Source organism: Fusarium falciforme, chromosome 3 (genome assembly GCF_026873545.1).
Source record: "Fusarium falciforme chromosome 3, complete sequence".
Lineage (NCBI taxonomy): Eukaryota > Fungi > Ascomycota > Sordariomycetes > Hypocreales > Nectriaceae > Fusarium > Fusarium falciforme.
The window spans coordinates 1,081,996-1,108,306 of NC_070546.1; the positions used below are offsets into that span (position 1 = coordinate 1,081,996).

General features: G+C 52.6%; 7 protein-coding genes across 7 annotated transcripts; 2 read left to right on the forward strand and 5 right to left on the reverse strand.

The window, feature by feature from the left end:
* Positions 1-1,064: 1,064 nt before the first annotated feature.
* Positions 1,065-2,490, reverse strand: NCS54_00367200 (N-acetylglucosamine-6-phosphate deacetylase; the record flags this gene model as incomplete). The annotated part of the gene is made up of 3 exons (XM_053149234.1): positions 1,065-1,341; positions 1,394-2,070; positions 2,122-2,490. 3 exons carry the CDS (start codon positions 2,488-2,490, stop codon positions 1,065-1,067), a joined length of 1,323 nt encoding a protein of 440 aa, XP_053005209.1.
* Positions 2,491-3,333: 843 nt separating this feature from the next.
* NCS54_00367300 (Hypothetical protein) lies at positions 3,334-4,781 on the reverse strand (the record flags this gene model as incomplete). Its single annotated transcript, XM_053149235.1, has 4 exons — positions 3,334-4,082; positions 4,139-4,272; positions 4,329-4,677; positions 4,733-4,781. The coding sequence occupies 4 exons, from the start codon at positions 4,779-4,781 to the stop codon at positions 3,334-3,336; spliced, it is 1,281 nt and encodes a 426-aa protein (XP_053005210.1).
* A 556-nt stretch (positions 4,782-5,337) lies between these two features.
* Positions 5,338-6,669, reverse strand: NCS54_00367400 (SIS domain-containing protein; the record flags this gene model as incomplete). Its single annotated transcript, XM_053149236.1, has 6 exons — positions 5,338-5,595; positions 5,647-5,706; positions 5,773-6,136; positions 6,190-6,216; positions 6,275-6,416; positions 6,471-6,669. The coding sequence occupies 6 exons, from the start codon at positions 6,667-6,669 to the stop codon at positions 5,338-5,340; spliced, it is 1,050 nt and encodes a 349-aa protein (XP_053005211.1).
* An 845-nt stretch (positions 6,670-7,514) lies between these two features.
* NCS54_00367500 (MFS domain-containing protein) lies at positions 7,515-9,543 on the forward strand (the record flags this gene model as incomplete). Its single annotated transcript, XM_053149237.1, has 12 exons — positions 7,515-7,586; positions 7,651-7,680; positions 7,734-7,770; positions 7,824-7,925; positions 7,974-8,252; positions 8,305-8,369; positions 8,427-8,629; positions 8,681-8,823; positions 8,875-9,027; positions 9,086-9,199; positions 9,247-9,311; positions 9,364-9,543. 12 exons carry the CDS (start codon positions 7,515-7,517, stop codon positions 9,541-9,543), a joined length of 1,443 nt encoding a protein of 480 aa, XP_053005212.1.
* Positions 9,544-13,303: 3,760 nt separating this feature from the next.
* NCS54_00367600 (Hypothetical protein) lies at positions 13,304-18,054 on the reverse strand (the record flags this gene model as incomplete). Its single annotated transcript, XM_053149238.1, has 3 exons — positions 13,304-16,105; positions 16,152-17,191; positions 17,352-18,054. 3 exons carry the CDS (start codon positions 18,052-18,054, stop codon positions 13,304-13,306), a joined length of 4,545 nt encoding a protein of 1,514 aa, XP_053005213.1.
* A 4,478-nt stretch (positions 18,055-22,532) lies between these two features.
* NCS54_00367700 (Hypothetical protein) lies at positions 22,533-24,263 on the reverse strand (the record flags this gene model as incomplete). The annotated part of the gene is made up of 4 exons (XM_053149239.1): positions 22,533-23,770; positions 23,821-24,007; positions 24,057-24,176; positions 24,231-24,263. 4 exons carry the CDS (start codon positions 24,261-24,263, stop codon positions 22,533-22,535), a joined length of 1,578 nt encoding a protein of 525 aa, XP_053005214.1.
* Positions 24,264-24,814: 551 nt separating this feature from the next.
* NCS54_00367800 (UBC core domain-containing protein) lies at positions 24,815-25,714 on the forward strand (the record flags this gene model as incomplete). Its single annotated transcript, XM_053149240.1, has 3 exons — positions 24,815-24,841; positions 24,894-24,973; positions 25,027-25,714. The coding sequence occupies 3 exons, from the start codon at positions 24,815-24,817 to the stop codon at positions 25,712-25,714; spliced, it is 795 nt and encodes a 264-aa protein (XP_053005215.1).
* Positions 25,715-26,311: the final 597 nt, after the last annotated feature.

Genomic DNA, 26,311 nt, shown 5'->3' on the forward strand with positions numbered 1-26,311 from the left:
AGAGTCGCCGACCAAGAAGCGGAAGCGACAAGTCGAGGACAACCAAGGGTCGCCGAAGAAGATGCGACAAGACCGGAAAGATGCACGCCGCAGTAGTGCCAAGGCATTTCTCTCCGTCATCGTCAATGAGAAGAGTGGTGAGCCGAGGTGGCAATGGAGGGACATTTGCGGCCAGGCCGCCCCCAACCACCTCGTTAAGTTCCGCGAAGGCCTCACCTTGGAGGGTTGGAAGATCCGATGCCTGAAGAATTATGACTACCACGAGCAACGCCTGACCGACAACTACAACCGAGAGTTGGTCACAGCTGGTTATCCAGTGGGCAGAGGATGGTTCAGCCCCAAACGGGATGCCAACCATCCGCATCAACTCATGCCCGAAACTGCGAGAGCCAAAACCTGTGGCCCCCCGGATTCGAGCATACCACGAAAGGTTCATTCTTGCCATGGATAAAGCGGAACTCGCTATTCCCCAGAAGCAAGCCCAGTAACAACTCTTATCCACGAGGATATCATGAGGGTATTGTGAGGATGTCATGAGGATATCGCGGGGGGTATTATAAGGATCTTATGATGATATCATGAGAATACTATGAGGATATCGTAAGGATATTAGGAGGATACTGTTATGTTAGCCAGTTCGTTCTGTCGTCCACGTTATGCCCAGCTTACATTGTCGTCTCACCTCGCCCCCCTTTTTCAACATCAGCCCCACCACTACCACTCTTCTTCGGCCATACGTTAACAAAAGACAAAAAAAAAAAACAGCAAAAAGAGAAAAAAACATACAACAGCGGGGATTCGCTGGTCGTCACCGACCCAACTACTAATCCGCCCCTCACTGGCTTATCTATGGGAGAGCGGACGGGATCCCGAGTTCTCCAGTGGGTATGGTCGTATGTGGTAGGAGACGAGGCTCAACCAGCTCATAGTGTTTCCTGGATGGACATAGGCAGAACAGTAGCTACACAATCTGTGAACCAATTAATTAGAAAGTGCGTATATTTGTGCCTCGTTCCAATAAAAATAGGTGGACATTCAAGATTGTGAACAGGACTACTAATGTGCTATGCCTTCTTCCCCATCACGGCAGCCCCTTCTCGCAAGTAGACCTGAGTGCCAAGCTTCCACACTTCATCAACTACCAGCTGCGTGATACCTTCAGCCATACGCTCCTCGGAGAAGATGACGAGATCAGCATCGGCACCCACGTTCAAGCTCCCCTTGCGGTCTTCGACACCGAGCATGGCTGCTGGCGTTGAAGTGACTGTCTTGAGGGCTTTGCCGACTGAAGTGCCGGACCATTTGAGAAAATTGTTCACACACTCGATCAGGGTGATGGAACTAGATGAACCTAAGCCAGTAACACTTGCTGACAGGGGGAGGGGATACTGACCTTCCAGCAATCTTGTTTGTTCCTTCGAGAAGCAACGTCGGCCCAACTTTGACGATCCTACTGTCCACTTCGCCGTTAGTCCAGGGATACGCGGCATCTGGAAGTCCAACCAGGTGCATAGCATCAGTGACGAGAATAAAGCCCTCCGGGTGAGCATTAAAAGCGATATTAATGGCGGTAGGGTGGAGGTGAATGCCATCGGCGATAATGCCAAAGTAAGGCCTTGGGAGCTTGTCGGTGACAACGCCAAGCACGCCGAAGATTCCCGGATTGCGATGATGGAGAGGCCTCATGGCGTTGAACAGGTGCGTGATCATTGTAGCGCCCGCGGCGACGGCATCCGAAGCCTCCTCGTACGTCGCCTCGGAATGTCCGATGGAACAGATAATGCCTCGACTTGTCAGCTCAGGGATGAGGCGCGTCATGTCGCCGCGCTCTGGGGCAAGTGTGATCTTCTTTATCGGGGCGGGCTCAGCGTCTGCCTCCCCCTTTTTGCCCAAATTCTCAATGCCGTAGCAGGCTTCAATATCTTGGAAGCTGAAGGCCTCCTGGAGCACGTTGACATCGTGGATGCCATTCTTCCCGGGGTTGAGGAAAGGCCCCTCCACATGTGCACCAAGGGACTCTGCTCCGTCATGGGCAAACCGAAGGCGACTTGGACGAAGAAAAGGTAGCACCTGGAGAGCCTGTCAACACCAGCTTCGCTGCGCGCACATACGGTTTCCCACCTTTTGATAGAGAATTGGCTTTTGACTAGTCAAGGTCGGGGCGTATGAAGTGACACCCGTAGTGGTTAACTTCTTATTCACATCCGCGACAGCCTTAGGATACTCCGAAATGTCATCGGGCAATGTTGAGAAGTTGAAGCCGAATGCCCCATTGAGCTGGACGTCGATCAAACCAGGAGAGATTATACGACCCCCGAGATCAATGATACGGTCGGGCAGAGTGCCAGAATCGAAAAAGGTCGCCTGACTAGACAGAATAGTACCAGTGTGAGAGCTCACCCAAAGGTCCTCGCATACAAGATTGTCCCCACGAGCGAGGCGGCAGTTGGTGAACTTGGTGATGCCGCCCGAAGAGATCACGGAGGGCATCTTGAGTGGAACCAGGAGTAGGAACAAGTGAAGAGGTAAGCGGAAGGGGCGCGATGTAGCGATGTCTTCTGAGTTGGTGGTTCTTCGTATTGGAGCTCGGCTCGGGTCTAAGTCAATCCAAGGGAGCAGCTTCACCACCGTGAACGTTTATGTATTCTGCTACTTGGGGCATTGAAGCTCCATGAGACCACACATATGTCTCTGTCCGGCCTATTGCATGTGCAAATAGTTTCACGCCTGTCAAAGTCGTCGGGCAGTGGGCGGATTGGACTCAATCCCCATCCAACGTTGCGTCAAGCCTGAGCCCTGTACCGCGCAGATCGAAGGCGCCATTTGTTCTTCCTAGCCGTCAGTGGACAACGCCCACGGTCTTGGGTCGTCGGGATTTCCGCCTCCAAGCGGGCTTTGGTAGGTTTTCGAGAACCCCTGGACCAGGACTCGGTCGGGTTCTCCGCCGATAGCGTTATCTGGGAAACCGCGGCTGGATATCACTTTGATCCTTCAATTAAACTACGTCTTCTGAATCATGGTGATCCAAGAGAACCAGGGAGCTGGATATCGCGTCGGGCCCATGGGGGCAGATGGGCAGGATTTCGACCACTTGCCGTACACCCGATTATTCTTCTTCACAGTCCAAGGCCACTTCAAGGAACATTTCGCGCCAGATCGAGTCTAAATATTCAAGCGTAATATCGAAGTTTCCAGTACCCAAGACATGACTAAACTTGTGCCAGGTGCTTGATAGTTCTTCTGCTCAATTGGAGAGTTCAAGCCCTGGTCCGAGGAAACATAGCTTATGAGTGTAGGGTCAGGGGAGAACAAGGAACAGAACACTCTATTCAACTACATCAAGATGCGCCCTAAGACGCCTCTGCTACTGAATCCTGAGTCCCCAACCACAGCTCCCATCAAATCGCGATAGTTGTCCCCTGGAGTGACGACCCCCATGATGGCAGGATCCGTCGACTCCGAGTCGGCAGCAACGGGAACCGTACGGCCACAGACCCCGAGGAAGCCCAGGACTGCAAACAACACGGCCTCTTTGGCGCTGGGATCTATCTTTACTGGTGCATCGTCGAGCTTCAACACTCGGCTTTTGGGAAACCGTTGCTGCAAGTGCTTGAGAATGTTGGGGTTGTAAGCTCCACCACCGCAGATGTAAATCTCGTCAATATTCCCATCCTTGCCGAGATGTGGCAGGACGTATTGCTCGTAGGCTCTTGCGATAGACTCTGCCGTGATCCGCGTGATGGTGGCGATGATGGCCTCCGGGGTCTTGCCCGCATCCTTCAACTTGTTGACCAGGGCCTTGGCTATGTCATCAGAGAAGAGTTCACGTCCTGTGGTCTTGGGAGGCTTCAGCTGGAAGTAGGGCTCATTGGCCAAGTAGTCATTGACGACAACAGTGTCAATGTCTGCTTCGCCCTTGGCGCCTAGCTCTCCATCACGGTCGTAGTGTTGTTTGCCATTAGTTAGAATGCGCATGGCAGCATCGATGAAGACATTTCCAGGGCCAGTATCGAAGGCCATGTATGTCGACTCCGACTTCCCAAGCTGTGTGGCGCTCGATGCCGGCAGCACGGTTGCATTCCCTACACCGAGATCGTCAACAAGGGGGTTCATCGCTCCACTATGAGGCTCTACACACCTATTCCTCCGATATTCTGGCTAATGCGTGTGGCCTTCGGGTCAGAGAGGAGAGCCGCTTCAAAGAAACCTGCCAACGGGGCACCCTGGCGTCCGGCAGCAAGCTCAGCGACTCGAAAGCCGCTCACAACAGTCCTGGCCTTTTTTTAGCAAGCAAACAACAATTGTCTTCCCCATTCGAAAGTTCGTACCTTCCCGTTTGACGAGCAATCACGGCAGGCTCGGCCATCTGAAGTGTAGATCGATGCTCACCTAGTGGTTGATGCCACAGAGTCTGGCCATGACTGGCGATGATGTCAACCTCTGACATATCAACACCGGATTCCTTGACGGCGCGAGAAAACTCTCGTCCGAGTGCGAAGTTGAGATCGCAGACCTCTGCCATGGAAGTGGCCGCGCCCTCTTGGTTAGGACGGCATAGGCGAAGGACCTGAGACCGTAACTCAGGGGTTACGGGGACTTCGGTGTATGCCAGGACTTGCACCCTTATATCATTTGAAGCGTCTACAGAGGATATGCGACAGTGCGCAACATCGACACCTACAGGGTTGTCAGCGTGCATCACCATGGCCGCCGCCTACAGTGGAAGACATACCGTCAATGCTTGTGCCGCAGTTGAGCCCGAGGACATTGAGGGCGACCATATCGCTTGTTTAGTGACGGAATATTGAGACCAAGTAAATCAGATGGTTCACAAACTAAGGCTCAAATACAACGACCCAGGGTTGTGCAGCAAGCATCAAACCTTTTAAAGGTCTAGGTTAAGGCGACCTCCCAGTGTGTTTGCGTGAAGCTTGATTCTCCCAATGATGAACTTGGCACTTCGACTGCGTATTCCATGCAAGCCTGAACACGCCAGGCCCCTCTCGCGTTGCCACAAGGATGAGGATGAGGATGGCGGCTACTCTGCCTGGGGGACAGGTCTTCCCCGCGCAACGGCTTCTCCGCGGGTCCAAAACCCCTCAGTAAGCGGAAAACCCGACGGCTTGGGATGTTGGTGACGAGATTGGATGGGGTCAGGGATCTGCTGCCTTTTCACTTTATCTACACGCAAAAAGTGACCATTTCAAGCTTGTCACAAATTGTCGTACAGAGTTCCTAGTTGAAAAGATATTGATTGTGTAGGATAAAGAAAGTTCTACTCTATGCAGTTTACTCTATATACAAACCCAGGAAAAAAGAACAGCAACAATTCCAGTGTCAATCGGTTAGGTTTCCTTGCAGGGCTTGTCTTAATGACCCTGAGGCAGCCTCCAACTTAGCCCGTCCTTCCGCGGGCGAGCAGCCCAGAGTCGCCACGAGGATGCTGAGCTTGACCTGACCATCGCAGTCAGCCAGGACGGCATCCAGAACCTCTTCACTCTCGATATCTAGAGCCGATGATGGAGGGACCACCATTCGGGCGACCCGGCGAGCCCGGTTTTGTAGCTTCTCGTTGGACATTTTCAAGTCGACCATCTGCCAAGGTTAGATTCTGTATATGGGTCTCGAATCTCGGGAATCACTCACCAAGTTTCCAAATGTCTTTCCTGTGCGAATTTGGGAGCCGGTAGAGATCATGTTCAGAATCTACCAAGTCATGATGAGTTGGTGGGATAGAAAATAGACAAGAAAGACACGGCAGAGAATACGCACCATTTTTGTCGCAGTTCCTGCTTTGAGTCGAGTGCTGCCCGTCACGACCTCAGGCCCAGTAACACATTCAATCAGAACATCACATAGGGACCTGAGCGAGCTGGGCTTGACGCAGGCCAGACCGACCGTGGCAGCTCCGATGGAGCGGGCGTACTTCAAGCCACCCAGCACGTATGGGGTTCTCCCCGACGAGGCGATTCCCACCAGAGTGTCGTTCTTGCTGAGCGGCGGCGTAAGTTCTGCCAGGTCTGTTGCTCCCAACTCCTCCGAGTCTTCGGCGCCTTCGACAGCGTTTCGGATCGCGTAGTCTCCCCCAGCAATCAGACCGACGAACTGTCCAGGAGGGGCCGAGAATGTAGGGGGACTATAATAGGTAAGCTGATGATAAATTGAGCTGAGAAGAGAGGCGATATTCACATTTCTGAGGCGTCAAGGATGCCCAGCCTGAAGGTCAATCAAAGTCAGAAGGGATCGCCAAGTCAGTTTAGGCCAGCTCTCTTACCTCCCACTTGTCCCTGCCCCGGTGTAGATGACTCGACCACCACTCAAGAGTCGAGGCACGATAATATCAATAGCATCAGCAATCTGCGGAAGGCAGGTCTGAACTGCTTGTGCGACTGAGGCATCCTCTTCGTTGATAACGCCTAGGCAGTCAATGGTCAGTATCCTTCCGCGCTTCCCAAGGGAGTCAAGCTTACGACATAGCTCTAGCGAACTCATGGAATCAATATTTGTTGTCTTTGAGTTCTTTTGCTCCGTCTGGAGGCCCGCGAGACTCTCTGCAAGCGAGACGGTGCCGTTGCTGGGCTTAACAGCCGTAAAGCTACCATTTCCATTGTGGCCCTTCACAAGATCTTGGCTTTCGGGCGAGGCCTCGCATACAGCTGAAGGAGACATGCTGGAAGAAGTGTGGATAAGGACAGCCCAACACGCGGAACCGAAATATGCGCCTTCCGTTCGTTATCAGTGGTTTGTAGATGAAGGTGAAAAGATATCAAATATCAAAGAGAGCTACATGGACACTCAACCACCCCCAAGCGAGCGAGGTCGTTGCTCTGGAGCCCGGACTAATCTGCCGCTTCCGACCCTACACAACACTGTGATCCTTGTCAGCCCATGTTGGGCGGAATGGTTTCCTGAATATCAAAAAGGTGCCGCGTCAAATGTCGGGTTATCCGCCGCCGCCCTCGGAAGGCGGATGCAACCATGCCAACTTAATCAACTCCACAATGGGATGGTCAACTGAGCTAAAGTGGACCAGACCAGGACCCTTGAGAGCATACACGACAGGTGAGAACTCAGTCGGCTGGGCCAATGTTATTCATGCCGGGCTGTTCACTGGAGAGAAGCCTCCAGCTGGTGGCAACTAGAGGCCTGGAGAGAGGAAGCCTTTACCCCGAGTAATGCAAGGTTCCGCCCCCATGACCTCGGAATTCAGCTGTTCCCACCGTCTCTCCGCGCTAGGATTTAGTTTGCGGGGTTCAAACTGGGGGAGGGTGGTTAGGTATCTGTGCTCCAATCTGTTCCAAGATAAGGTGGTAAGCCGCAAGTTCACTCTAACTTGATAACAGGCCTTCCCCGGATGTGAGGCCGAGTTGTCACTTCCTATTAAATCCATGCGAGTCGCCAGACTTCCTGTCTATCCTCGACGCTCTTCATTCCTCAGACAGGTCAACTCTTGCGAGTACTTCTGAATCTTTTCCAACTTTGCTCTCGGACTGTCTTTCAATTATCAATTCATCATGGGCGAAGGTCTTCGCAAGCTGCGCATCGCCGTCTGGGGCGAAGCGCCTGACACCCCTGAGGAGCGAAAGGTCAGCATACCCATCAATGGATAAAACTCGAGCAAAGGCATTGGAAACTGATGATCAATTATAGCTTCTGCAAAAGGTCGACTTCTTCATTCTGGTATGTGGCCGTTCGTTAGGCTGGATTGAAAACTCTTCTCATCATGACTCCAGACATACTGCTGTGTGGCATTCTTCTTCAATTACCTCGGTACGTCTTCCTGATCTCCCATGATGAAGGGTCTCTTGGCTGATATCTTGCAGACCGTGCTGTACTGGGTAATGCCTACGTCTCTGGGATGAAGGAAGATATCAACCTCACAGGTGATGAGTACAATCTTTTGGTTACTTGCCTCGCTGTTGGCTGTAAGTTCTCTGGTAGACATAACAGGACGGCCTGCTAACAAGCCAAAGACATCATCGGTCAGGTCCCTCACGGTCTCGTCATCCAGAAGGTTGCTCCTCGCATCTGGTTCCCCCTAATGACCCTCGTCTGGGCCGCCCTGACCATGGTTTGCGGCGCCTGCAACAACTTTTCCCAGCTTGCTGCCGTGCGTTTCTTCCAGGGTATTGCTGAGGCTTCAACATACAGTGGCACCCAGTATATCATTGGAAGTTGGTACAAGGGCCCCGAGGTCGGAAAGCGAGTTGGACTTTTCCAGGCTTCGGGCATGGTTGGTACCATGTTTGCCGGTATGTGGCTCTACTCACCAACTATCCAGGCTATTCTAACCCACCTTACAAGGCATTTTGATGACGGCTATCTGGAAGACTATGGATGGAGTTTCTGGATTACCCGGCTGGCGATGGGTGAGGCTTTACCCCCTCGCCCTTTGCTCATCTTGATTTGCTAAACGAAACCAACAGTCCTTCATCATCGACGGCATCATTACCATTCCTGTGGCGATCTTTGGCTTCATGTTCTTCCCTGATCTTCCTGAAACCACCAAGGCCTTCTATCTCAAGCCCCACGAGCGTGAGCTTGCCTTGAGCCGCCTGCCACCCAAGAACCCCGAGGGTCACAAGATTGGAGTTTCCATCATCAAGAGAGTCTTGTTGACTCCTAACTTGTGAGCATTGTCCACTAGATATATTCGAACATGCATTAATGCGTAATCCAGCTGGATCTTCACCATCTTTTGGATGCTGGGCGGTGCTCTCGAGGCCTACTCGACTCAGACATGCATGGTCCTCTGGATGAAGGCTTCGGGCCTGTTCACGGTGCCGCAGAACAACACCTACCCTCTTGGAATCACCGCAATCGGTACGTTACCAGATCAATGGACCGTGGTCGACACATCTAACACGCCTCTAGGTATTCTTCTTACTTTGTGCACCTCCGTGGCAATTGACGCCACAGGAGTTCATGCGCCTTATGGTTTCATTGCATGCGGCGTTCAGATCATCACCTGCGTCGTCCTGCTCTGCTGGAATATGGTCGGCACGGCAGCCAAGATGGCAGCCTTCTGTACGCCTCCTAAACCCCTTCCTCAAATTGTTGAGATTTGTGTTACTGACTTATGCAGACCTTGCTGGAACTGCCTACTTGATTCAGCCGGTCGTCTTCACCTGGGCCAACAAAGTTCTAGCCCGAGACGGAGATGATGCCGCACGAGCTGTGATTCTCTACGCCATGAACGGTCAGTGTGCTCCTGTCTGATTGCCAACATCTGCTAACGATGCACAGGTGCCTCCTCCGTACTCTTCTCCTTCTGGGGCATCACACTGTATCCCGTTAAGGACGCAGCCACTGTGAGTTGTCCGCTTCCCCAACCCATCACCAAATGCTGACCAAATAAAAAAGGGTTTTCAAAAGGGTACCATCGCCATGGTGGTTGTTTCCGTCAGTCTCGCGGCATGGATTGGCGTCGTGTGGTGGCAGGACAGGAGAACCGCCCGGATGTTTTCGGAGCACCCCGTTCTAGACTCCAAGATGGAAGAAGGAATCGAGGAGGTGCCTGACAAGGAGCGTAAGGAGCTCTGAGGTGGTTTGCTTCGGATGTTGCACATACTTGCCTAGGTACATCCTGGCTGTTAATGCGGCGATAAGTAGTGAGAGCAGAGCAATTGGTACACTGGCAGTATGAAACCTATAGCGGTGTCCTAATTGGGACCCTGCGTGAATAGGACTGTGGTATTACCAAATATCCCTTCTTTGGCGGTTAGACGTGTATGATGTGTTTCATATTCTTATAGTGAGTGGGCAACTTGTCAAAGGGCAACCTCTTGACGATCCACGTTCCCAAGGCCTCCTTCGGGAGACGAAATTCCTTTTCTTTCGTTCACCCCTGGATGAGGGCCCGCATGGAGTCTGGCTTACAGCAATGTCCACAGAGTCTAGTCTTAAGATCTACCTATGCAAATGTATATCTATGAGAGCCAGTAGGCTGAAGGCATGAGTAGCCCAAGCTCTCACCATGAAACCACAATTTCTGGCACAAGTATAAACCAGAGCTGTTAGCCTTTTCCGGTCTCCCTGAGCCAAAGGACAGACTGAATAAAAGTATTTGGGTCAAATATAAAGTACAGTGCCGGGATACTCGTCATTCTATCTCATAAATCCCTAATTCATAATCTTTGTCATATGCATCCATGGCTGAGTTCCCTTATTGAGAATACAGTTCCCTTGATCTCCCAACTCCCTTCTTCTCACTATCACGCAAGTCAGATGCTATTGACTGGGAGTCTATTTAGACCAGAGTGATCCTGAATTAAGAGGAAATTAGTTAAATTATTTTATGATTTCTTCTAATTCTTTGTTTAGGTCTCTCATACTCTCCACGACCTTTATGATGAGATACAGGCCTAAGGGGCGCCAAAGAGACAGGTCGGTGTGTTCAACATCCGCCCCGCCACTAGGTCAAGAAGGCACTCCACAAGAGCAAGCCATTTCTCCCGTGGCCACCACCGAGGGCGACCTCCTCCAAGAGGGTGCATTCTCGCAGGAGCGAGATCTTAGTGCTCCTACAACGACGGAAGGCGCTGTCCTTGGAGAACAAGATGTCCTTCCTTCAGACACCATGGGTACCTTCCCTCAATCGCACGACGTCCCTTCCCCGACCCGTGGCATAGGAGAGGATTCTTGAAATGAGTCCCACCCATCCAACAACTCCTCTGACGAAGATGATATACTACCGCCTGTTAGTCGGCTCAGAAACGGAAAGAAGCGGGCAAGAGCCCATCCATCCCCAGCCCAGAGGCCCTCAACTAAGAGGCGACGACGAATTATCAACGCCGTTACGCCTTCGTCTTCGTCTTCAGCGCTAATGTCATCTACAAACTCCACACTCCCAGCCCCACGATGGGCAACAGGTTGGATGAGTGATAACTTCCTCACTCAGCTCAAGGCGATCTATGAGCGAGACCCAGCGGCTTTTTATGGCCATATCAACCAACTCCACCAAGATTACCTACGCATGTGAGAGCGCTGTCGGTTTAATGACTACTCTGAGTGGATCATTTCCAAGTTTGGAGAATCTCGTTGCTTCACTGGCGTATTCCACGCCTTCCCCGAGGCCACCCTTACCCTCTTTATCCAGGCACTGATGACCACACGATGAGGTGCCGGAGGTTCTATTTAGTATATGAACCAGACCGTGTCTGTCCTGGACATCAGAGTTAATGGACGACCATACCGAAAGACTTGGATCGCTTCCGACAAGCTCGACATCATCCAACTGCAGCATGCCCTCACCGGACGGGAGGGGAGAAGCCACACGTGCAGCTGGGGTTTCTGCATCAACCCACTGCACTTCACCTCGGAGACTAGGGAAGATAATAGCGAACGCATTAAGTGCTTCCAACGAGCCAAGGAACGTGCCGAGAGCGGCCTTCCAGTCTCAAAGTATTGCCAAGCCGGGCATAACCCCCCTGCCTCATTCAGCTGGCAGCGACTCTCGTTACGACGAAGGCAATGCTGGAATACGAGGCACTCGGGAATACTATCCCTCAAGACCTTCCTCGCCAAGTAACAGCAACCAAGGGAGCACCTCTGTTGACAGAGGACCCTAATATCTACAAATGGGAGGCAGATATCCGTGTTGTCGACCGCGAGGTCGCAATGCCAGAGACTAAAGAGGAGGTCACTGAAGGCAAGCCCGAGGAGCTTGAGTGCAGTCCTTCCCACTTCGGGAAAATCGTTCTCGATTTCATGTCATCAATGGACTAGACACATCCATCTCTTCATTTTGTCTTTCCCGTCGCGAGCAAACAGGTTGTTGGAGGTGGTGGAGGGGCCTGGGCCCAGTCTTTACTGTTTTTGCCTCATGAGATCAGGTTGTTGGAAGTCGAGCGGCGTGAGCCGACTCGATTGTTATCTCCTTGTGTTTTTTCCCTCCCCCCCATGAGATCAGGTTGCTAGAGGATTGAAAGCGTGAACCGGATCCTTCTTTTATCCCTTTACGAGCGAAAGGATCCCTCATGTGTGTATGTAGTGGTCGCTGAGGCAATGATAGGACCCGTGCCGCCGTGACACTCCATCCCTATTTCGCAACTCTATTCTCCATCAGATTTGACTGTGGTTCCACTTTCATCTATTGCGAAGTACGATTTTAGGTCTGGGCTGCCAAGGTAGACTGTCTGGTGCTCTTACAATCACCTCACAACTCTCGTCGCGCCGGTTATTATCAACCCCCTTCTCATTGTCGAAAAGCACTCCGTGAATTTTCTGTACATGGCCAAGAAGGACCAATCGACCCATCATTTAAAGAAGCCGTTTTCACATTGCTAGTGACAAACGGCGCCGTGAGGGCGGTACGCGTTTCCTTTACTAAGGAAAGAGCCTTCCACATGTTAGCCCGTCTTGTCCGGTCCGGTCAACGGGATATAATGATGAAAAGGGGGGAAAAGCAGAATAAGATCTCTCGAGAAAGTAACGCCAGGATAGATCCGTAAATATTGCAGCAGCAGACCCTTGCATAAAGGTCAGCTGCAATCGCAAAGTCGAAGAAGCTCCTAAGCAGTTGCCGAGAAACCGGAAGATCGCCTCGTGGGTTATGATAGAAGGATCTTCGAGGCTCATATCAAGAAGCCATGCTTCGGCACAGTGGCGAGGGTCGTCCTCATCGTGGAGCCACTCGTCAGGATAAACAAAGTCTTCCTCTTCAAGGGCAGGGACGGGACCTGGGAGAGGAATCGTGGAGGCCGGGTGGGCTCAAGCCGGGGATAGAGTAGCCTTCACAGGGGTCAGAGAAATCAAAACACCAAGCTCAGTGAGTAGGTACTTATGGTGATGCCCTCTTCTGCGGCTGGGCTGGTAGCTCGGTCCGTAAGCGCAGTTTGGTCGGCCTCGCGCTGAGAGATGTGAAGGCTTGGTTTGTTTGAGATGAAGAAAAACAAATCCAACAAGGTGCCCGCCTATGTGTGCTGTCTCATCTGATGCCTCGTTGTTTACTAAGAAACCATCTTGACCTAAACCTTGGGATGATGCTCATCATGACTTATCTTATCGACGCGAAGCTCTCCTGATTGACGCATGTCACAGTCACAGCCTAGATGCCTTTACAGTTGGTCGAAAGAAAATGATTTCATTGAATAGTGGGGTCTGGGTATTCTTCTCTCCCTCTTGTCTGTCTGTCTGTATCATGAAGGTATTACAGTGTGTGTCTAGTGAACAAAAATCGTGTGTACATGGGCAAAATCTCTCTTTGCCGTTCTATGTCCAGAGGTCTCTCATCAGAGCCTCAGTTACATCAAACAAAAAATCCACATCTCATTTACTTTTCTTTCTTCATTCCCGACAATATTTACGCCTTCTTCTCCTTCTTCTTGAAGGTCTTCTTGGGCATGCGAGCAAGCCAGTAGACAAACAGGGCGGCTGCCATGTTGAAGAAGACGTAGACCCAGAGGAGGCCAAAGTTGCGCCAGCGGTCGGCGTAGTCGATGTTGACGGCGCCAAGGTAGACGTTGGTAGAGGCGATGGTGCAGAAGCTGCACTTGTCGGTGGCCTCGGGGTCCTGGAGCTTGCCGCCGACCTGGGCAATGTAGCTCTCCATGAACTTGGCGCAAGTGGTACCGTTAGGAGGAGTGAAGGATACCCACTCGTTGCTGGCGCAGACGACATCGGCGTTGGCGACGGCAGTGGATAACATGCCTCCTACTAGGTAGGTGAATGGCGACACGTAGTACATGAACTTCCAGAAGCCGGGCATCGAGTCCTTGGGGGCGAGGACACCACAGAAGATCAGGCAAAGCATGAACATCAAGTTGGCGACGTTGGCGCCAGCTTCGGCTGTCTCGAATCCAGCAATGATGAAGGTCGAGAAGGTGCAGGTGAAGATGAGGAACATGAACAGGAACAGGAACATCAGACCGCCTCGCTCCGTCAGCTGGTCGGCGGCCGAGGCGTTGTTGTAGAGACCGACAGGGTAATACCAGCAGAAGAACATGATGACGGCCATCAACGCATTCCAGGGAAGTTCGACAATAAGCTGCGAGACCATGAAAACCTTCCAAGAGTACACCTTGGAGGGTCTCTCACGGACTTCGTAGAGGGAGCGCTGGATAACGAACTGCGGCATCGACTGCTGAACGAGTTGACCGAAGATGGTGAGCAGGTTGAAAATAGCAAACATCTGGTTCTGGAGACCCTGGATACTGTTGGGGGCTTTGAAGAAGACGAAACCGATAAAGAGGGCGACGAGGGTGCAAAGAGCGGCCTTGGAGTAGATGTAGACAGGGGTGCGCCAGTACTGCTGGAAAACGCGGTAGAGGACCTCCTTGAGTTGGACCATGAAGGGGGCGGCGAATTCGCGGTAGCTGGCGGGGTCCTCGTCAATGTCAGAAACGCCCTGCTTCTCCTGCTTGATCCTCTCGAGCTCGTTCTGAACCTCTTGGTATTCGGGACTCTCGCGCCATGTCTTGAACCAATCGACCTCAGTGTGGGATCCGGGAGCGGCACCAATAACTTCCAACATCCATTCGGCGGGGTTGGCCTCGGGAGGGCACGCGTGTCCACCGTTGCGCTCAAAGTAGCTGGTCATGACATGAGAGTTCTCGCCAATGTCACCAAAGTAGACAGTCTTGCCGCCCTTGGCCAGGAAGAGGAGTCGGTCGAAGCGCTGGAACAACATGGCAGAAGGCTGGTGGATAGTGCAGAGGACGGCCTGGCCGGCCTTGGTCAGCTTCTCAAGAAGATCGAGAATAGCCCAAGACGTTTGCGAATCAAGACCAGAGGTAGGCTCGTCGACGAAGAGCAACAACGGGGGCTTGGCGGCAAGTTCGACACCGATAGTCAGGCGCTTTCGCTGTTCCACGTTGAGACCTTCACCAGGGACACCAACAACGGCATCGGCGTATTCCTCCATATCAAGCAGCTTAATAACCTGCTCGACGTACTCGAGCTTCTCCTCGCGGGGAACGTGGGCGGGCTGGCGCAGGAGGGCACTGAAGTTGAGGGCCTCTCGAACGGTCGAGGTCTGAAGGTGAAGATCCTGCTGTTGAACATAACCGGTCTTGCGCTGGAAGGACATATCACGAGGGGATCCGTCAACCAACATCTCACCCGTGATGACACCCATAGAAGTACGGTCGGCCAAACAATCCAGAAGAGTCGTCTTTCCGGCGCCAGAGACACCCATCAGAGCAGTCAGAGTACCAGGCTTGACCCAACCATCAACGTGATCCAGAATGCGACGAGTCTCGGTCTTGATCTTGACATCATAGCAGACATCGTGCCACTGGAAAACAGAAGTCTGTTCCTGTAGAACACCACCATCCTTGGCGGTTCGGCTGCGGGTTCGCTCGGCAGTGACGATGGGACCAATGTGGGCCATGGCGGCCTCAGGATCGCTGTGCTTCTTCTCGGCGTTGGCGACAGCAGCAGGCTTATGACCGCGGCGGTAGACCAGAACTTCACCCTTGGACTTCTTCTCAGAGACGAGCTCAGCAGAAACCATGTAGGTAATGAGGAACAGAACAGTCCAGGCAATGACGATACCAAAGTTGCGCCAGCGGTTCTCCCACTTGTAGTCAAAGTTGAGCTCGGCGTAACGGTCACCGTTCACAGCAGACTGGCCTTCAACAGCACCGACAGCACTGCAGACACGGTTGGCCGAGGGGATATCGGCGTAGCCTTCAACGTCGTTTCGGGGGATAAACTCGTCGCAAGTGTAATCGCGGTTGTGGAACTCGTTGACGACCAGGGCCTCGAAAGCGTAGGCAATGGGGTCGATCCAGTAGAGCCACTTGCACCAACCCAGCATATAACGCTTAGGAATGACGAAACCGGTAAAGATGACGAGATCCAGAATCAAAATGGCAGCAGGGACGAGAGCCTGGAACAGGGTGCGCGAGGCCGAGGCGATGGTACGGAAGATCATGGACATGACCAAGACAGTAGCGAACGAGATGAGCAGGAAGAAGAAGAACGCTCCGGGCTCACGCTTCAGGTTTGTCAGGAAGTAAAGTGACAAGTTGAAGACGATGGTGTTGGCAATCTTGTAGGGCATATCGCAAAGCATGGAGGAAATAGCCTCAGCGGAAGGATGATAAAGAGCGTAACGGCTGTGCTTTTCGACAATTGGGCGTTGTGCGTACAAGGTCAAGATCTAGAATTGTCAGTAACGTAACACCCATGCTTCCGTAACAACTCACCTCGAGGGCACTGGCAAAAGCATTCATCAAGCAAGCAAAGAACAGAAGGGCACCACGACGGAAGAAACTGCTAGAGTTCTCGTCGAGGTTGTAGAAGACGGATCCGATAATGAGAGACATGGCAAAGTTACCAATCAAAGCACCGACAGTCAAGCCAGGGTCACCAATAAGTCGCTTCCAACCACGCCACAGACACAGCTGAATCTGCTGCTTGTAAGAGAGGGTGAAAGGAGACTTTTGTCGTTGACCCTTGGCCTGCTGAGCTTGCTTGGAGGCACGGAAAGCCTCAGCGTCAGGGCCGTTGATGGGGTGAGCCACCTTGTACTCCTCAATCTCAGCCTGGAGAGCACGGTACTCGGCGCTGTTCTTCCAGGCGGTAGCAAACTCATCAGGTGTGCGAGGCACCTTGCCCTCGAATCCAGGTCGCACATGACGTTCCAGGGGAGCTGTCATGGAGGTGAGGAAATCGGGGGTGGTCTGACGAGCAGGGCACTCGAAACCTAGGTTGACAAAGTACTGCTTCGCAGCGTCAGCGCGGCCAAAGAAGATCTGGCGACCCTCATAAAGGACAGTGGCCTTATCGAAGAGATCGTAGGCGCTCTGGGGAGACTGGTAGATGGACACGACGGCGGTGCTGCCAAAGAGCTCGGTCTGAAGACGGAGGGTCTTGCAAAACTCAATGGCGTTGGCCGAATCCAGACCTCGAGTTGAGTTATCCCAGCACTGCAGAGGAGCGCCAGACAAGGCGGCCTCGGAAATGGTGACACGCTTGCGCTCACCACCCGAGACACCACGGATGTACTCGTTACCGACGCGGGTGTTGACGGTGTGAGAGATGCCAAACATGGCCATGACAACATCTCGCAGGTGATCGGCAAAGTCGTTTCGGTTCAGACCCTGGGGGAGCTGGCGAGGCTGACGAGCTCGGGCGGCGAAAGTGAGGGTATCGCCAACCGACAGCTGAGGGAAGTGGACATCGACTTCGGCGGTGTAGATGGCCTCACCACGGTGGTGAGAGTGCATCTCCTTGGCGGTCATACCTATGCGCAAAAGTGTTAGCCGCTGCTGACAGTCGCATACGAGTGATCGTCGGTTTCACACGGGCAAGACCCACGTTGCTCAACAACAGACGCGCAACAGAAGATCGAGTCCGGTGAAACCTATATGATTCTCCCGTCTCAGATATGGAACTTGACTCACCCTGGTAGTTGAAGTAGGATCCATCGTCGACGTAGATACCGTTGAGTTCACCAGCAATGGTCTTGAGGGTGGTGGAACAACCAGCACCAGGAGGACCAAGCACAACCAGCATCTCACCGTTGCGCACAACACCATCGAAACCACGCAGGATATCAATGCGCGAACGGCCGTTGCCAGTCAATCGCGAAACGAGACTGCCGGCGGAGAGCCAGACGTTGGCGACATCACCCTGGTAGTCGCTGGCCTCGCCGAAACCATAAACATTGAGGTTCTGGAAGCACACACCAGCGTGTCGGAAAGCATGACCGTCCTGGTTCACCAGCTCAACAATGGACTTGGCCCATTCGCGAGCGCTAAAGTTCTCAGAGTTGGGGTTGAGAGGTGAGTTCTCGTCGGCCTGGAAGGGGTTCTGGCCGGGAAACTGAGCGGCAGAGGCATGTGAGTAAGATCGCGCCAGAGCCTGGACAATCGAGGTTCGTCGCTCCATCTCGGAATCGTCATCATCGTCCTCCTTTCCCAGGGTATCGGCGGGGGAAGACGATGGCTTCTCGTTGATCAGATCTTCGGTACCGGCATCGGTGACGGAGCCCGCCTTGGGCTTCTCGTCGGCGGCATGCGCAGGGTGGGCTCCGCCTGCCTCGGGGACGCCCTGCCTAGCGGCCGTGGCGTCGTTGTTGGCGTTGATCCCGTAGACGGCCGACATGATGGGCGAAGGGGGCGGCCAGGTCTACTCTAGGATCTCGCAATTGAGTCTCGGGGGAGGGTGAGTGAAGCCCCAGTAAGTTTGAGGGATCGTTTCGGTAGCCAGTAATGCAATGCGAAAGGAGACTCGGAGTGGTGTGTATCGAAGCTTGTTTTGGTGAATTGGCTGTCAGTCCAGACCGAGGAAGGACTAAAGCAGCACAAGATGGAAAAGGTATTAAAGTAATAAGAAAGGATCGATTAAGAAAGGGGATGACGACGATAGAAGAGGTGACAGTCCCGCGGGAAGGGGAAGAGGCGTGCAAAGAAGGAAAAGAAGAAGAGGGAGGACGCCTGGTGATAAAATATGAGTCGGTTTACCAACTGGTACAGTCGCCTCAGCTCGCCATTCAGCAGTACCTCAGCAAATGAAGCCCGATAAACTCGCGTGGGGCCTCGCACTAGCACTGAAAGCGAAGAATAAACGATGCTCCAGTGGGTCGCTCGGCCGGGATTCTAGCGCAAATTCAGGCGGAAGGCGGGTGCGGCTGCAGCGTCTGCCTCTCACACACAAGTCTCGGTGTGTTAAGGGGCGGCCGACCTGGGAGGGGGCGTGCAACAATAGACTCCGATTTACAGTCGCCTTCGGAGAGATTCAAGGGCTTCTTTGGCGATCGTGTTCGGACACATAGTGCATCTTGGGAATAGTAGGCACATAGCTCTCTTACATATTATCGTGAGTTGATTCCTCGTCCCGTCTTTGGCGTCACATGTCGTGATCTCTACAGCCTCCATCTTGAACTCCGCAATCTCCCGTGCTTGGCTGTGAACAACCCGCATCCTCCTCCGCAATTCGGTCGAGTGTATCGACGGAGTTTACGCCGTTTGCCAGAAGTCTCCGGGAGATATCAGCACCAATTCACACCTGGAGGCATTTTTCGCAATCTATCAACTTCCCGACCCGACGACCAGGGGGAGCATGATGACGACGATTGCAGCCAGTCCAGGGGAAAGCCCTCCAGGTGTCCCCCTTGGTGTGGAGTGAGTGAGTAGAGAAAAAGGTCTAAGCGGATAACGGGCAAGCACAAGAGTCCGACAATGCAGCCTCTAAGCGACAAGATCCTTGGATTCCAGGGAATTGGGGACTCCACTCTCCACCCGCCGGAACTCCGCAGAGGAATGGCACCCCTGGACGACGGGCAACGTATGTAACGTGGGGTGTTGAGGCAGAGACCTGTTTTTTTCCTGTTGTTGTTTTGTTGGTGAATAACAAGACATTGGCCATTTGTGACATGGTGTTTGTGAGCGATTGTGGTGGCTCACATCAGCTCCCGTCACATCGTTAACTTAATTGAGCTTTAAGATATGATCAACGGCCCGGTTTACCTATAGAGGTGTCTATCTGTATCAAAGTCACGATCAAGGCTAAACAAGCGACGGCGAGCCATCATTCTCCCGATTCGTCATGGTTGTTGCAAAAGATCACCTTAAAATGAGTCATTATGAGTGGTAGCCATGTATCAACGTTCACGGCATCTCCGTGCGCCTCAACAACCGACTCTTTAAATAACATACAAGAGCATACTTTTAAACATAGACATTGCCATGACCCGGTCACTCCCGTAACACGGCAGACAAACCTGAGTCAAGTTCAGCTCCTTTTTTTTTCCTCGCCTCCGCCATGTAAATCTTGAAACAGAAGCAAGAGAAAGCTTGTCCTGCTACCAACACGAAACCGCGTATTTCCTCGTGGTCGGGGCCTTGAAAGAACCCGTCCCGTCCCGCCAATCAGACGCTAGACGTCGTACCGAATCCGACCGGCTGGAAGATGGATGCTTTGCTTGGCTGCGCGTAGGGCGAAGCGTGCCGCATCCACTTTGAATGTTGCATTGGACTACTTTTCTCCCTACTCGGTTGGTTTCGAAATCTTCCAAAAGGAAGGGGTCTCAGACTTTTCATCCTTGCTCGAGAGGAGCTACGACCAGCCCAATGACAACTCATCCTTAAAAGGCTCGGCTGTCAGCACCAAGGATTCCTTCATTGCAGTGAGGATGATTGATTGACATGAAAGAGATCAAGGGCCAAGGACCAATCACAGATCTCTTCCCTGTTCGAGGCACACACCCCCTGCTAGCTCATCGGGGTCTTCGAACAGCCCGACAACCCGCCATGCGACCCCGAGGCCTGTCAACCCGTCCCGCTAGTCAGCGCCCGGGGATGTTTGTCGATGGGGACACTCTAAAAATGTGTCTCGTCTCTGTTTGTAGGTACTGTACCCGATGGTGTGTGTTTTCTTTTGTGATGTGTGAGGGCACCATGACATGTTCAAGCACCGTCTATACGGGTACTGTAAGCAAAAGCACAGCTCATAGCTTGAGTCTAAGTGAAATCACGCTCACGTGCATCATCACAATCTGATTTTACCAAAAAGAGTGCCCATACCTATCAACCTGCCCCTCCCCAAGTGAAATGTGCAAGAATCACACTGGTCCATCCGCCCGACAACATCATGGCACGCCATCATCATCGGGGTAATCGAGATCCGATCATGGCATGGGCATGGTATGTACAACCAGCAAGGTGCCACGTCTGGCCCGTCCATCCATTCTCCTTCACCTGTTTAACCCCGGCCAAGAGAGCCGCGAAACTCTGCTTCGTCTTCAACAGAACATAACCTGAACCACATACCAGGCAACACTCTTTTGTGTGCAGGCACCTGAATTAAAAAGGGTCAACAATCAACAAAGCTAGCAAGGTTCTCTTCCATCGATGCACACCGTGACAATCTCATTGCCGCGTATCGCCAAGCCAATGTAACCGCGAAACCGAAAGCGATCTCGAGAGTGAAATGAAAGAAACCCTCAATCTCACTGCTTGATGCAAAGTCCCCACTGCCCCAAGCAAACGGCCCCCCCTTTCAATTCTCCACAAGGCAGAGACCACCAGCAGGGAATAAGCTCCCAGTGGATGATCTACGCAAAAAATACCAGACACACGACACCCCGAGACGGTAGCAAAGCCCGCTCCGCAACTCCGCCAACGCCCCGTCGTCAATCACTCTCCAGAGCGTGGTTTGCACAGCTGGAACACGTGGAGCTCAGGGGATCATAGCCTAATGCCGAGCAAATTCTCCCATTCCGTTTGCTGAGCTCGTGAAGGGTGCGCCAAGTCGGGCAGATTGCTTCCGGATGCAAGCCCGCCGATCCTACCCCCCCAAGGTTGGTCGTGAATAGACCGAGCAGATTCTCACCTTCTCTTCTGCTGCCTATTGTTTCCGGTGAGTAGCGGTTGTTGCCCGGGCTCTAATTTGTCCGGGCAGGTGGACCTTCCGATTTGAGCCCGGCATTCGTCCGGGTCCAGGGTCCACAGTCCGGAATACGGACGATGCTTGGACCGAGTCCGACGGAGTTGAGATAACGTCTGCTGCAGGTATCCAGAGTGGGCAGACTATCTATTGCGTGTTTGCTTATGGGAATGGCACAACGACTTGCGATGTTTCCATAGGGCCAATAACTAATGCATCGCAGCTTTTACAAGTTTGCTTGAGATACACGGAAGCGTACATCATGTATACAGTAGCCCAGCATAGCTGCCTGCCCGTCCATGAATGTCATTCGCTACTACGTGGGTAGGCTAGTTGGTTTCCAAGCGGGCAATGGAAGGAAACCTAATGCATTATGGTTGTTTGCATGTGCCTGTCCGTTAAGCAACCCGTTATTGTGCGCGATTGGTGACTGAGTGCAAAGACTCACCCACATCTATTTTTAAAAACTAGCGAGGTCATTATTACGTCCAATTAGTCGCTTTCTAATGATGTACTCCAGATATGGGCCATATGTATCGGAGGTTATGCCCAAGCGTGACGATAGGATCTCATCAAGATGTAGGGTAGTTTGTAGTCCGCAGCACAACACTCTACACTAGGTACCATGGAAGTAAGCAAGGGACTATGGGAAAGGTTCAATAGAGGATTTTTACAGGGAAAAGATACATATTAAGGGCCTGAGATGTATTAGGATGCCCACTATGTTGCCCTTCGTTCTGTTAAATCATGACTTAGTGTTATGCATGAGTTGCGGTGGTCATCTACAAATGGTTGCAAAAAAATCATTGGATCATGTATCAATCACACACACCAAAACAAAATTGCCCAACCAAGTGAAGTATCACGTAGAGAAACAAGGATGTGCCGCAGGCATGGTATCCTGAAGGCCCCTTGGTCTCGAATAGTTCTCAATCACGTATCCAGCTATTCCCTTGAATGACATCCACCAGATCATGTAGAGATCGACAGCACACCACGCCCTTAACTGTACATAAGCATAATCATACATTATCATGCATATCAAACGTCAAGCCCTCCTGCTTGGTGGAACTGTGGCTTTAACCCATGTGGTAACTACGTCAATGGCTAGATGACTGCAGAACCACATCTCTGGGATTGAATTGAATGGCTGTGCGCTATCTTACGAATTTCAGCTCTCACGGGATATCTCTATTTTACAAAAAGTTGATTCCCACGCCAACCTGCAGTCCCTTTGTTGATACCTCACCCCTCCTCAGCGCCAACGGTAGGCTAAAGTTCAGCTCGAATCGCGCAACAGGGTGGGCATACACAAGACCCACGCCGGCCGCGAGACTTGGTACTCCGTTGAAGAGCTCGCCGACGGCATTGAGCATGCCATCTCGTACGGCGGATGGCCTGAGTGCTTGGGTGGCAGCTCCGCTGGAAGATTTGCTGGGGTTCTTGAGAGCAACCAGACGACCGCCGTTGGCGAAGAGTTGGAAGCGCAGACCTGAGTCGGGGCCCTTGTATGGCACGGGGAGGAGCATGTTGACGCTTCCTGCGGCAAAGACATCGCCGCCGACAGAGTCGGCACCATCACGAGGTCCAAGACCGCCGAGCTTGAAACCTCGCACGTCTGTTGGCCCGCCAAGCTGGAAGCGGTCGTTGATGCGGCTGAGGCCAAGCTTGCCTCCAAAATCATAGCCAAGTGGAAGAGGGCAGAGCAGACCTAGTCTGAGCCCACCACCGATTGAAATGCCAGTACGGTCCTTAATACCTGGCAGAGGAACAGGGATGGCACCGCCAACCTCTACCTCACCCTTGGAGAAAGCGACGTCACCAACAAGAGGTCCGAAACCGGCAACCTCAAGTCCAGTTCGGACCATGTAGCCGTCCTGGGGAAGTTGAGGGTTATCGCGCCTTTCTCGGTAGAAGCTGTGCTTAATAGAGGCCTTGATAGAGTCGCCGGCGTCGGCGCGGACAGTCGGGCTGGCACCTTCGCCCAAGCCGGTTATCTGTCTCCATGCATGAGAATACTCGACAGATTGAGTATCTCGCTCAGAGTTAAGCCACGAGAACCGCACGGTTCCGCCCTTTAGCACCTCCTCATGCGAGGCCCAGGGCTTCTCGGCTGCCGAAGCAACACCCTCCAGTGATATCCTCAAATCGGGGTTACTGGCGACGGGCATGCTAAGGTTGGCACTGTATGCGGACCGGGTACGTGTGCCAGCCTTTGCGTTCAGGGTCAACATCTCGGCGCCGCCGAACATGTTGCGCCACAGCAAAGAGCCGTACGCGGAACCCTCGCCATTTCCAACATCCGTGCCAGTCTGAAGCTTGAACCGAGAGAGCTCCTTGACTCGGATATCAACGTTGACGTCTGTAGGCGAGGTGGAGGGGTCGGTCTGTTGGGCAGAAGTGAGGAACAGTTCGGGTTGAGGCTGAAAGATCTCTGGCTTGCAGTTAGTTTGGTATTGCAGCGGGTGGTCGGAGAGAACGTACGAAGTGCGTCGAGCTTGTTGCTTGCAATTCGAAGCTTATTTATAACCTCGCCAACCGTGGAAGTAGCATTCTGGTCGTCTCGGACAAGGGGTTGGAAGAGAGGATCGAGGAAATCGGTGCGTGTGTTGACGGCGCCATGCACACGGATCTCGTTGACGGTCATAGGAGCCAAATTTTGGTCAGCGACCTAGATAGGGTCAGTAAGAGAGTAGCGGCACACTCCTCAAGATCCATACTAGTTGGGCTATGCGTCGCTGCTTGGCTTCCTCCTGTTCCCGTTGAAACTCAGGCTTCGACTCGGCCTCGTGAAGCAATGAGCCAGTATCGGTATGGAGCTTGTTCAAGGGGTCCCCGGACTGCAGCTGGTTAGCAATACACTCGTCCCAACTTCAATGCCATGATGGACTGACGAGGCCCCCGCTCGGGCTAGGAATTGCAGCCATTGTCGCTGGCTCAACGACTCGAGTTGCTGCTTGTGATAGCCGTCACGATGTCGTTTCCAAATTGTCGGACGACACTGGACCCAAGCTCGTCTCGGTACGGACCGGCTAGGGCGTGGGTACGTACACTTCACCGTACAGAACTTAAGTGGGCTGGAGCTCCTCAGGTTCGCCCGCGAAACTTTGGGTACCTGGGTACCTAACTGTGGCGTTGATTCTGTGGCGCACTAAACGCCGTCATAGCATGTGATCCGCAGCCACATTTCCAGCCTAGCGCTCATCCGGGGTGTTTGGTCATCGGCCGCCCTCCCTGCGCATTCCCTCTTTGTTCATCTCAAGTCATTCATCACCAAAACCCGCCAGCGAACAGTGTAGATCGTTCAGCGAGAGCATCTGCTACAAAGGATCTCTCTTTTCACTCCTTAAGAGCCGTCGGAGTCGCTCTTCCTTTCCTTTCTACTTTCAATAACCTTTCCTGCTTTGCCTTATCTCTCACGCGACCTGCAATCTGTTCATTTCTTAATCTCTAGTCTGACCTTGTCTATCTCGCCGCCATGGCTAGTAAGGCTGCAAACAAGCGTGTATGTCTTGACCGTCATTTTCAGACAAATGGGACTTGCTGACTTTCTATAGTTGACACGCGAATACAAAGCCATCTCCGAGAACCCACCGCCTTACATCACTGCTCATCCTTCAGAGTCAAACATCCTCGAGTACGTCGTCACCGCCGATTCACATCAAATTACTTGCTAACTTGTCTGCTTAGATGGCACTACATCATCACTGGTCCTGAGGATACACCCTATCATGGGGGACAATACTGGGGTACTCTGATGTTCCCTCCGAACTATCCGTTTGCGCCGCCCGCCATTCGAATGCACACTCCTTCTGGCCGATTCCAACCTTCAACGCGACTATGCCTGTCCATCTCCGACTTTCACCCCAAATCTTTTAATCCCGCATGGGAGGTTTCCACCATCCTAATCGGATTGCTGTCTTTCATGACGAGCGAAGAGATGACGACTGGTTCCGTTTCTAGTACAGCGGCCGAACGACGATATCTCGCAGCGCGATCGCGTTGGTGGAATTCGACCGGCAACGGCTCTAACGCTAAGAGCAATCCCGCCAACAAGGGCAACGTCAAGGCCGGCGATGGTGGTGCCAAGTTCCGAGCTGAGTGGCCCGAGGTGGATACCGAGAACTGGGAGTGGATGAAGAAGAACAAGGTCGACCCCCTTACGGGCAACCGATTAGACGCCGACAACAATGGATCATGCCGACCTCAGCTGGGCATCTCTGGTACTAGCGGACACCAGGCCCAAGCTGTTGTGGACGTGGTCAACCAGCAGCGAGATGCCGGAACAGGGTGGATATACCGGAACAAGCTCGTCGTAGCTGGAGCGGCCATCTTCATCTACGTCCTCATCGCCCGACTTGTGAGGGGCGATGCGTAATAGCGGTGTAACCAGAGTGATTGGTGCACTGGGTTCCCCGCGTTTGAACCCAACTCATTGATTTTAGTTTGATTGCTGGCGGGTTGGCGGGCGCAAGGCGGTTTTTCAAGCCAGATATCAAAGGACTCGCGTCTTTGCGGATGGCGTTTTTGGGGCACGCTGACAATAATTTGTTCAAATTCGATGGAGTTTGGCAATGACGATGGACACCTGGACATGTTGATGTAATCAGGTAGAAGCAACTAATAGACTTGGACCTTGTGGTTATGTGAGTTGTGTGAGTGAATGAGGTTCATGTGATGTGTGAGCTTTGAGTTGTCATTCCACCCTTGGCTTCACTCACACCGTAAAGGAGGTGAGAGCGATTACTTGTTCCAGAACGATGCAGGCAGCCATAAGCCTGACATGTTTAGAGTGTGCTATAAGCGTAGAATCAAACAAAGAATGTTAGTATCCGAGCTGAACTCAACAACAAAGAAAGCCATGCTTGTCCTCAAACATCAAGCATCGGGATGCCGGAAGCCGAAATTCAACCGGCACATCAATGAAGTTTGTTTGGTCCCGTCGTTTGGCGCTAGACTCAGTGTTGCGGCGCAC